This window comes from Gekko japonicus, unplaced genomic scaffold, assembly GCF_001447785.1.
Source record: "Gekko japonicus isolate JY-2015 unplaced genomic scaffold, Gekko_japonicus_V1.1 scaffold2329, whole genome shotgun sequence".
Taxonomy (NCBI): domain Eukaryota; kingdom Metazoa; phylum Chordata; class Lepidosauria; order Squamata; family Gekkonidae; genus Gekko; species Gekko japonicus.
In genome coordinates, this window is record NW_015170344.1 from 272,607 (window position 1) to 284,558 (window position 11,952).

Here is an 11,952-nt window from a genome sequence, read left to right on the forward strand (position 1 = left end):
AAATCCCTCGTCAGCAGTGAAGTTGATACAGTGAGCTTGGGGTAGTCACTCACATCTGTCTCACAGCAATGTTGTAAGAATAAAATGTAAGAATAAAGTGGAGGAGGGAGCTGGAGGCAAAAATAGAATCATTTGCTCCTTTAGCCTGGGTTGATCCTTTTTTCTCAACACCCTTTTAGCAATATATTGACCAGCCTGACCAATGCAGTATTTAATACACACAGAATCACATATTCCCCCCCCCTCAAAGAATCCTTGGAACCCACCTATTCTGTAATGCAATCCTGAGTAAATGACCCCTTAGCACTTCATTTGTCTGTTGTATTGATCTGTTTGTTTTCCAATGCTGCATCAGGTGCCCTTAAACAACAAGCCCATTGGGGGCAGGGCATGTGATATTTAAGAGAGACAGCCATCTAGTTATACGTCACAGGGGAACTCCTATATTCCATTGATGATAATCACAGCTATAATGCTACAATATAGAAAACGTTGTGCAGTTATTTGCTTGCTCTTTTTCTTAATTGATTTTCTTTAATTGAGAAGATAAGAGGAGGCTTGCATTTATTTTCATGCTCCTATAATTTTCTTTTTTTCCTGCCTATCCTAAGAGCCAGGTAATTAGCATTTTTAAAATGTGTGCTCTTCTCTTGACTTTCTAGAATATTTGCAGATTTCCACAAAATTTGTGTATCAGCGAGTTATGATTGTGGATCAGTGATTTTAATCTATTTTCCCCAATATAAAATACTTCAGAATTTCTTGTTGTTCAAAGCTTATTTAGTTAGAAAGCTCACAGAATGAATCTTCCCTGTCTCCCCCTCCAACTGCAGTTCCCAAATAACTGCTTCTGGGGATCAGGGGAGTCTCAGACACAATGTGAAGTGTAATGGGGTCTGTAGTGAGAGGAAGGAATTGGCAAAAATCCCTCTCCTCTCCTTGTGTGAGCAACAATAGCTTTCTACTCGTGGAAGAAACATTTGGATCCAATATAGATTCAGGTGGGTAGCTGTTTTGGTCTGAAGCAGCAAAACAAAGTTTGAGTCCAGTGGCACCCTTAAGACCAACAGAGTTTTATTCTGGATATAAGCTTTCTTGGGTTGCCAGCCTCCAGGTGGGACCTGGGGATCTCTTGCTTTTACAACTGATCTCCAGGTGACAGAGATCAGCTCCCCTGGAGAAAATGGCTGCTTTGAAGGGTGGACTCTATGGCATTGTACCATACTGAGGCCTCTCCCCTCCCCAAACCCCGCCCCCTCCTGGATCCACCCCCAAAATCTCCAGGTATTTTCCAACCCAGACCTGGCAACTCTAAAGCCTTCATCTGAAAAAATGTGCATGCATATGAAAACTTATACCCAGAATAAAACTTTGTTGGTCTTAAAGGTGCCACTGGACTCAAACTTTGTTCATTTGGATCCAATATGTTCGTCATCTTCAACACATTATACAAACAGTATAGGAGTTATGTTACTACTCCTTCTAAAGGGTAGTCTCTACTCCTGTTTCTTCCTCAAGTTTATTTCTTCTGGTAAACAGAATTATTTATGTGAACACTGCCACAGTCGCATTATAGGAGCAAGAATATATGCTGCTTTTTATTTGTGATGCTTATGCCCAATTTTGGTTCCAAGCCCCACCTGTTTTGTGCTGTTGTTTTGTGAAATGTGGGCTAAGTTCATTTTTACAGGATATTTGGGTTGTGTCTGGGTAGAGAGAGAAAGAGGGAAGCTTTGCCTAGGTTGGGAGAGGCTGGCTGCCATCAACTGTCTGAGGAAATGGGGTGAGTCTCTCAGAAGGCCTTTCTTAGTCCTTTTCCCCACCCTTGCCCAAGGTCAGATGGGGGCCACTTGCGTGAAGGTCTAGGCTGCTGCTTCTCTTCGTCTCTTAATTTGCCTGCCCTGCACGAGCCCTTCCTGGTGAATCCCAGCAGATTCTGGGCTCCATGACAGCAGAGGACCTTTTGTGTGTGGCTCACTCACTCATGCATGTGTGTTCTGTCATTGGTGGAGACCCATGTGCAGGCATGCTGTCTGAGGGGAGAAGCAGCGCTTCCCCATACCACATGCAACCAGTTGGAATTTGGCCGTTGCTACACCTTCTTATTTCACACTTTCCCCCTTGCACTGGAGAGAAGTATGATATCAGCAGGAGAAAAGACAATGAAAAAGTCATGTTCTTGTGACAGTTTCATTTCTGTTTCGTACCCACTGGATCTTCCTTGACTGTTGGGAGCCGACTTCAAGGGCCTCCCCTTGGCATGCTCCCTCTTCTCCCGGAGCAGCATGATCCCTCCCTCACTCCCTCTCTTGTGCTGGACATGGTGCAGCTGCAGTAGGTTCCTCCATGGAGCAGTCATTCAGCATGGGGTGGGTCTGCTTGCCCCAGTTCCTTTTGGCGCCCCTGGAAATTCCACGCTATAGGTGGCCTATATAGTCAGGTTGGCCCTGCCATTCAAAAATAACTGTCAATGTATAAATAACATCTGATTAAATAACATCGGATGAAGTGTGCATGCACAAAAAAAGCTTATACCCAGAATTAAATTTTGTTGCTCTTAAAGGTGCCACTGGACTCAAACTTTGTTCTATTTATATGTGTTGTATAAATTTATACATTAATTGCGTGTTTATCATTGCAGTTAACAATTCTAAATTAAAAGTGGCTGTCCTACTAAAGATGATATCATAAAACATACGATTTGTAAACAGGCTTTTCTGTCCCAACTATCTTTTACTTCTCTTGCTGTAATAGGATTCTTGAGCACATTCTGGTGCTGATAGATGCATTCCTTTTGTTAGATAAAATGGTTGTTCAGTCAATGGGTGTTAATTGCTGTTCCAATGCTGCAAAATGTTGAATGTGTGTATTCTTAATTTCATATAAGATTCTGCTAGCACGGAATCCTGTATGTTTTTATGTTATATAAATATATTTAAAAATCTGAAACAGGCACATTTTGATATTATTACAGTTGGTACATTATAGGGAGAGCAAACTTTCTTTTATATTATGATTAGACAGCACCCTGATTTTGGCATCTTTTCAGAACCATTTGTGAATTTAGCCTTAGCAGTTTGTTTAACCAAACATCACCCTCATACATTTTATATGGTACCTCCCAGCTGAGGCCTGTCTATAACAACTAGTGTATTCTGCGACGAGTTGCTCAACAGATGTCATTCTGGTTGAATAATGAGCTAGAATAGTTGTGCGTTGGCTAACATTACTCAAACTTTGATCACTTTTGTTCAGCACATCAGTCTGGCATTGTGCATTATACCAACATAACACTATAACCAGAGCATGCCTTTCAGGCTTAGAATAGCAAAGGAATGTTATTGAAATCAGTGCGGTTACAGATGAGTGAATGAAAAAGGAGAATACTGTTTATTTCATAATGCTGTAGTGTTGTAGTTTGGAATTAGAAAGGAATGTATGGAATCTAACTCCAGATTTAGTAGTTTTATTTCACATGCTTTTTTCCTTTTCTTTTTTGCTTTTAAGCTTTATTGACCTTGTGTGACTGTTTTCATATGTAATGTTAGATAGATGAAATGATAGATTTTGGGACTATAGAAACATTAATAATTAGTGAAATAAAAACTACCATGATTAATTCTGGTCCAGGCTGTAACAGAAGTATCCTATAGGAAAAATATTTTTGATTTTATGGTTAATTTATAAAGCTAAGAACTGTTTTAGAAAATTCAAGTAAATTGTTATTATATTATGGTTATAACTTGTAGTGCATTTAAAAAAAAATCCCATGTAGATATGATTTAATGTAGTACATACTCTATAGCGTGCAAAAGCTGGGGGAAAACATATGCAGTGAATGAAGTCCGTATGTATGTCCCCAGCTATTGTATACCACACAAAAATATGCTGACACCTTGAGGCATATTTACATGGTGTGCATTGGATGGGGGAGGGGGAATCTTATGCCTTTCAGACTGTTGGATCAATCAAATAACACACAACGTTGCATAAGCTTTTGGGTTTTCCAGAGCTCTTCAACAGTGTTGATATTTAAAATGGGGGTGAGGAAAGAGAGAGAGAGAGAGAGAGAGAGACTCTGTTTCAGGCCCTGAACTTAAGTTCTCTTGGCACTATCCTGTACGTAATGGCCGGGCAGGTGGGAACAGATGAAGCATTGTTGGATGGAGCTGGAATGAGATTGTACCTATGTACTTCTGGGAAGACTCCAGTTGGAAATATAAAAAATAGTAGTTGATGAAATATCTCTCCAGTATTAAAATGGAACATACAGGTCCCTTGAAAAGTTAAGGGCAGAGGAAAATAAGATTAAATTTAAATTTAAATTACATACTAGATAAATAGTCAATGTAAGTCAGTTGGGCAATAGATGGGAACCCCATAGGAACAGTAGTTTCCAGGGTATTTTTCCTTTATTTCGATTCAGGTATTTCCAAAATAGAAGTTCATGTCATGTGTCTAGAAATAAAGCAAAAGTTTTCTGGACCTGTCCTTTTTTCATAGTAATTGCATCAGGGGCAAGTTCAAGACTTGGGGAGACCCCAAGCAAGATGTTTCCTCTGCATCACATGCATAGGGTGCCAGGCATTGCCTGGCAAGCTGTGGGAGATGGGAGTAGTGGTGACCAGTGTTCCCTCTAAGATGAGTTAGTGTGAGCTAGCTCACAGTTTTTTAGCCTTTATGCAGCAGCCAAATCGCTTGCTCACAACTTTAATGCCAGTAGCTCACACAGTAGAATTTTTGCTCACAAGACTCCACAGCTTAGAGGGAACATTGGTGGTGACTTACATTTGGTGGGATTATGATGCCTCTGGCTCAATACTGTCATTTTCAGCATTGTGTATGGATGAATTTCTAGCATTCACCCAGAACTCTATAGTTTAATTATAGACTTTAAACATAGAGTTTTGGGCGAATATTAGAGCATCACCCAGTGTGATAATATCAAATCCAGGTTGTGCCAGAAACAACAAAATTATACCAAAGATGTCAATCATGCCCCTCCCCCCGCTGGTGAGTTTTCTCCTTAACCCCAGCTAAGCAACAGCAGGCAGTGTCCTGCTACATGAGGAGGCCTGGCTATCTTACACATGCATACATACTTACACTTTATCTCCTTGAGTGGCAGTGCTTCTTCATTCCCTCCAGCATAGATTGTAATGATCTCCCATTTTCTGCTGGAGGAAGTAGAGCCATGACTCTTTCTGTATTCCTCGTAGAACTACAGCATCGGTGGGCTTAGAAGAATTCTACATCACTTTCTTTCCTCTGCTACTGTTCTAGCAGAAATGGGAGAACATCCCATAGTCCTTCAATGACCCCTGCCACTTCCTGGTGTAGAGGTTTTGGAGGGAACAGAGTGCAAGTCTTTCATGAGAAAGCATGCTCCTCTGCACCCTTCAGATGCTCCAGTGTTACAGGGGCTTCTTGGGTAGGGATGACAGGCCACCCTTTGCTTTGAATGGATGTGACATTGGTGTGTGTGTTAACAAGCCTGTCTAGATGAAAACCCAAACATGTCAGTGCATCAACCGATGCTCTAAAACCATATGGTAATAGTATAGAATTTCTAGAGCATCAGCTAACATGCTGACATCTCATCTGGGGTTTGTCCCAGATATGACCTCAGTATATACCCAATGTCATTTCTGCCCCTCACTGTTCTTCCATCAGTCCCAGTGGCGAGGGTGTGTGGGAGAATACTAGAGCAGAGGGTCCAGTGGTGGGAGAATACCTGCCCAAAGTGTGCAACTGTCATCTATTCTCCCATTTCCTGGTAGAAGACAACAGGCCTAGGGTCTTTGGTCATGGATGGCCAGCAGTGTGTTACATATCAACCATATTACTTATGGAGAATAAGATTAATGATTAGTGCACTGGAGATTCTATTTGTTTTTATACTCTAGCACCAATTTATTCTCCAAGCTTTTTTCTGCTTTTGCCTATTGTAAAATAATCTCTAAATTTAATTGTGAAATATAAATTGTGTACTGTTTGTTTAGGTTCTTGTTGTGTTTTGATACACACTGGAGAGCTTGCCTTAGAATTTTTCATCTTATTGAAAAATAGAGTTGATTTAAATCTATGTCCATCAATTATACATATATCTTGATACATATCTTTAGAATTATACATTATCTTTAGAATGAAGATGTGAAAGTTACGTTTACTTATCTGTACTTTTTTGCTTGACATATGACTTTTCTATCTCCTTTCTCAGCTGGTTGTGTCTCATTCTACAGTGTCTTGAGATTAATTTGGAAGTAAAAAGGACACTGATTGTCAGGAGTGTATGTGTAAGACTAGTGTTGAGGCAATTCCAAAATGACATTACAAAGTGACATTTCCTAGCAAAACTCTTATATAATGATGACAATACCTTTCAACTTAAGTAGGTTGTTTAAAGTGAAAGTAGGTTATTTAAAGTATGTTGTTTAAGAGGGTAATGGTTCCACTGGTGTACTGTTTAGAAGGTAGCTAGCTTGATGGAGTATTATAGGATGCTCTGTGCTTATCAATATTTCTCAGTTTTGATTTCCGTATAAGTAAAATATCTTAATTTTCTTACATTGTTATTCATAGACTGAACAAGATTTCCACATTTTCAAAGATTGCATAGATGATAAATTGTAAGGATAATAGTTGTATATTTAAAACATCTCTGTTTTGTTTTGTTTTTTTGTAGGTTAAGCGGAATGTGTATGACCTGACTAGTATTCCTGTTCGCCATCAGTTATGGGAAGGCTGGCCTGCTTCTGTAACAGATGACTCAGTAAGTCACCGCACTAAACACTATTCTCATTTTTTCCAACATGCTTTGATGTCAGTCTCCATTTGAAGGACTTATTGCATGGTAAAAATGCTCCTGTTTGCAGCACAAATACTAAAAAATTCCTTGATCAATCCTGCAACCTGCTGAAACATTTATTTAGTAAACTGTTTTGAATAAGGTTATTAAATTACTAATTATACTGATAAAATGACCACAATTTCTGAGCACAGTCTACAATTCCTAATATGTACTTTGAGTGATTGTATACAGGCATCGTATATCTTATGAGTGTCAAGTGTCCCAAATGAGTGAACAGAGATTCATTTTTGTGGCTTCTGTGCAATCCCACATAGGACTGTATGATTGCAGGCCATTCACAGAGAAGAGCTTCCAAGCTTTTTAAAGAATGTTCTAGACCTTAGGAGTCCTCCCCCTTGCCTCCATCTGCAGACTTCTCTTTCCTGCCCAATGGGTCAGATGACGGAGGCAGGGAGAACACTTTCCCCTCAGTTCTCTTCTTGCTGCATGAGGAGAGGGCTAGCTTCCTTGAACTTCTCTGAATTCATTAAGAGATTGAAGAAGAATTTCTGAAATATTTTTCATAAAAGCGATCTACAAAATGGGTAGGATGGCTCTCTTTAAAAAAAATGTGAAGAGTGTGGGGCAATACTGGCCCAAAATAATGAAAGCAAATCATGTCTCTTATGTTTGGGAGATGGCCACAACACAGCCTCTTGCCTAGTTTGCTGCTGGCTTACCCCTAAAGCCTAAGATAGGAGAGCAGCGGGACTCAAAGCTGCATTATGGGTGAAGGAGAAGATCAACCCATGACAGAATTTTTCAGGGCTCTGATTTGGAGGAAGGACTGGACCAAGCCTCAAAGGCAGACTCTGAAAACACCTCAGTGCCTTCTCCTGATGAAGCCTTCAGAGACTCACTGGCTCCTTCCCCTATGGAAGATTTAAAGCTGTAGTCTGAACAGCTTGTGTTGATGGCCAAGGCATTGGAATTGGAATCCATTCTGTAGAACCACAATCCACTGATCCAATAATGAAAACCTTGTATAACCCTGACTCTGGGCCCATCTGATCAACAGCAGCATGTTAACCAAGAAGTGACTTGCAAAGTTTCACACTGTCATCATGAGAGCAGGAAGACTCCCAGGGGAATTCAAGAAAGCAAAGATAGAACTTCCGGTCTATGGAACAGCGATGGCGGACGCTAGCTGAGTGGCCTTCGGGCATAAGCTGGACTGACTGGGACAAGCGCTGGAGATCGGGCAGAATGGCGTAAAATTGAGCGTCGTCAGAGAAACTGACCGACAATGAACGTGAGTTCTGAATAAAACGGAGTAGTTTGAACCCCCCCCCCCGCGGTTGAAAATAGTGATTGCAAAGAGGGATGCCACTTGTGCAAATGAGCGTCTAATGAACACGAAGGGGGAGAGGGGAGGAAGTAAACCGAAAGTGTTTTGAGAGACTTATCTGATTCGCGAAGTTGTTTGGTGAGTTTTCCGAGTTGTGTGGAAGCGGTAGAAAGTGTAAACAAAACGGGAAAGATGGCGGCCCAGCAGAGAAAGTTTAAAACGAAGCCAGGCAGTCAGAGTCCGAGACCAGAAGAGGGAGCAGATGTCCTCAAACTCCTGGTGGATATGCTCAAGCCGGTGATGCAGCAACTCGATGGTATTAACCAGCAATTGACCGTGATGAATAGAAACTTTGTGGCACAGCAGCTTCAGCTGAATGAAACAGAGAAAAAAGTGGAGCAGGCAAACGAAAAAATTAAAGAGATAGACACTTATGTTTGGGAGATGGCCACTTCTTCTGTGAGTCCCCTCCTTTTGGGATCCTACACAAGGTGGTGTCTGTCATTAGTCAGCCAGCTGAGGCTGCTAACACTCTTGTCTGCGACTCCAAGGCGACAGAAGCAGGTCCTCATGCACCAGTTGCTGACGACAGCATGTGCTTTAGCCCCACAAGCATTGAGACCACCGAGGAGTTAACCCTGAAAGGCGGCAGCTCAACAACCCAGGGTCCAGAAGAGACTCCAGAGGTTGCCTTTTCCCCCTTCCCCGGAGTCAGGGGAACATAGGAGACAACGGAAGAAGAAGAGAAGAGATTGGATTTATACCCCGCCCTTCACTACCCAAAGGAGTCTCAGAGCGGCTTACAAACTCCTTTTCCTTCCCCTCCCCACAACAGTCACCCTATGAGGTAGGTGGGGCTGAGAGAGCTCTGACAGAAACTGCTCTTTTTCAAGAACAGCTGTGCCAGAACTATGGCTTTCCCAAGGTCATCTAGCAGGTACAAATGGAGGAGTGGGGAATCAAACCTGTTTCTCCCAGATTAGAGTCCGCGCACTTAACCGCGACACCAAATGGACACTCCTGGAACTCCTCGAGAGGAGGCAGAGCGCATGCCTCACTGCCCGGCGATTACCGAGTCAGGAGGAACACCTGGGACTAAGGAGTGAAGCAAACGGCTCACTCATGAGCTCAACAAGACCCAGCTGTGAGCCACTCTTAAAGGAAAGAACCCCAGATAGCTCAGGCATGGGAGCAACTCGTCACAATTCTGTAGACACTGCGACCACAGCACCAGATCCTGCTACCTCCTGGAACTTGAACTCCTGGTTTTGACCTTCAGACCCACTTAACCACCCCTCTTGGACCTGCTCATATCTCGTTTGCTGTTTGGACTCTCATCTGGCTTTCTCCATGCATGACTTTTGGACTGAACTATTGGCTACGTGATCCTGGTTGGTGCTCTGTCTTGTTGCCTTGGTCCCCACTGCCTGAGCCTGCCCTGAACCCAGACAATGTCAAAGCTAAAAGCAGACAGGAGCACATGCATCTTAATAGCAGCATACTGGCCAAGGAGGGTGTGGTTCCCCACACTGTGGGCATTAGCTAAAGGAGTTTACAGAACCCTACCACCAGCGAATGACCTGCTTTACATAGGGCCAATTTGTCACCCAGACGTGAGATCCCTACATCTAACAGTCTGGTTGATCCAACAGTAGAGGACTTTTAGCAAAGGGTAGAACAGGTTATAGTAGCTTCTCAAAAACTTGCCACACAAAAAACATATGCTTCAAAATGGAAAAGATTTTCTTTATGGACTAACAAATAAAATATTAATCCTCAGACTTGAGAATTAGCAAAGATATTTGATTATCTGCTTGCTTTGAAGAATGACAGGCTTGCCTCATCCTCTATTAAGGTACATCTGGCTGCCATTTCGGCATATCATGGGTCAGTCAAAGGTTACTCAGTGTTCTCCATTCCCAAATTGAGAAGATTCCTTAAAGGTTTGCAAGATATGTTTCCACCTATTGTAACCCCTCTTCCTCAATTGAGTTTGTCTTTGGTCTTAACCAGGTTGATGTATAAACCATTTGAACCGATGAGTAAGACTGATTTGCCATTTCTGTCATACAAGACAGCCTTCCTGGTAGCAAACATGTCTGCCAGAAGGGTGGGGGACTATGGGCACTGAGTTGTGACCCTCCTCCATTTGTTAAGTTCCACGCAGATAGAGTATTGCTCAGGCCCAACTTAGAATTTCTTCCTAAGGTAGTGACTCAAGTTCACTTGAATCAGGGTATCAACCTCCCAGTATTTTTCCTATCACCGATATCCGCGTCGGAATAAACATTACACATACTGGATGTGAGAAGGGCACTCATTTTTAATTAAAATGGACTGTGAAATTTAGGCGGGATAGGAATTTGTTTGTTTTAAGGGGTCTAATAAGGGGAAGGCTGTATGCGCTCAGTCATTATCTAGATAGGTGGTCTCTGCCATCAAGACATCTTACAGCGGAGCTAAGGTACTTTACCCCATCAGTCTGAAGGCTCCACTCCACAAGGGTTCAAGCTTCATTAGTGGCTTTCCAATCCAGACTTGCACTAGACAACAGGCAGGCAGGCAGGCAGGCAGTACCTTTATTGGCATAGGTTATAAGCATAAACAACCGGTTCAAGGTGCTGGTACTTATCTTTAAAGCACTACCTTTGGGACTGCCTCGTCCCATATTTTATTTATTTATATTTACATTTATATCATGCCGTCCCCGCCATTCGGCAGGCTCAGGGTGGCTAACAACATATATAAAAATACATTAAAATTCCATTAAAACTGTCAATCAATATAAAATAATCCAACTTATATTAAAACTTGGCGAATCTTCCGATATCGAATGTCAACTGAACACTGTCCACTGGCTCACGCTCAGCTATAAAGTCTCGGTTGGTGGTGCTGTTGGTACTGTCGGTACCAATAATGGTACAGTTGTTGGCACAGTTGGTAATCAGGCCAGGGCCAGTTGTTGACACAGTTGGTAATCAGGCCAGGGCCATACAATTGAGGTGGCACCCTACTTAAAAGCCTGGCGGAAGAGCTCTGTTTTACAGGCCCTGTGGAGCCTGTAAAATATGAGCCCCGCAGGAACTTACAATCTATTAGTCACCACCTCCTGGTGGTTCCCGGCCCCAGCGACGTCTGACTTGCCTCAACGAGGGCCAGGGCTTTTTTGGCCCTGGCCGCTACCTGATGGAATGAGCTCCCAGTAGAAATCAGGGCCCTGTGGGACCTATTACAGTTCAAGAGGACCTGCAAGACAGAGCTCTTCCACCAAGCTTTCAGTTGAGGAAGCTGGCACCCACCTGCTATTGGCCTTCCCTCCAGTGACCTCAGATCTGAATGGCCACCTGGGAACAAACTGCTTCTTATTGAATTCTGTTGAGGCACTGGTCTTTTATTGATAACTGGTTTTAGATATATTTTAACTGTTGATCTATTGTACTGTGAATTTTATGATGGAACCTGCACTGAGCCTGCTTGCGGGGAAGGCGGGATATAAATAGAATTAAATAAATAAATAAATAAATAGGGATCATCCATCAAAAGATTTAACCTTATGCTCCCTAATCCTCATAACAATTAGAAAATACCTTGCTACTGAATAGGTAGTATAGGAACACTGGTCCAACAAAAGAAGGAAAACAAGCCTCTCATCAGAATGGCCATGGAAATTATGCAAGAGGGGATTAATTAAAAAATCCCTCACTTTAATGTAGAAATCACAATAGAACAAAATATGGGCTACTGATTCCAACTTTCTACCTTTATATAAGCAGAATCTTTCATAATAGGGGACATTTGCAAATCTCCCAGAGAG

The 11,952-nt window shown here is 42.2% G+C and overlaps 1 protein-coding gene across 1 annotated transcript in view; it reads left to right on the top strand.

Annotated features, from left to right (window-relative positions):
- The window catches only part of LOC107116288 (FAS-associated factor 1-like), a 166,324-nt gene extending 159,486 nt beyond the window's left edge, over positions 1-6,838 (top strand). Inside the window, exon 8 of the mRNA XM_015418188.1 lies at positions 6,686-6,838. Coding sequence (XP_015273674.1) covers positions 6,686-6,838 — 153 coding nt within the window. The remainder of the gene's footprint in view (positions 1-6,685) is intronic.
- Positions 6,839-11,952: the final 5,114 nt, after the last annotated feature.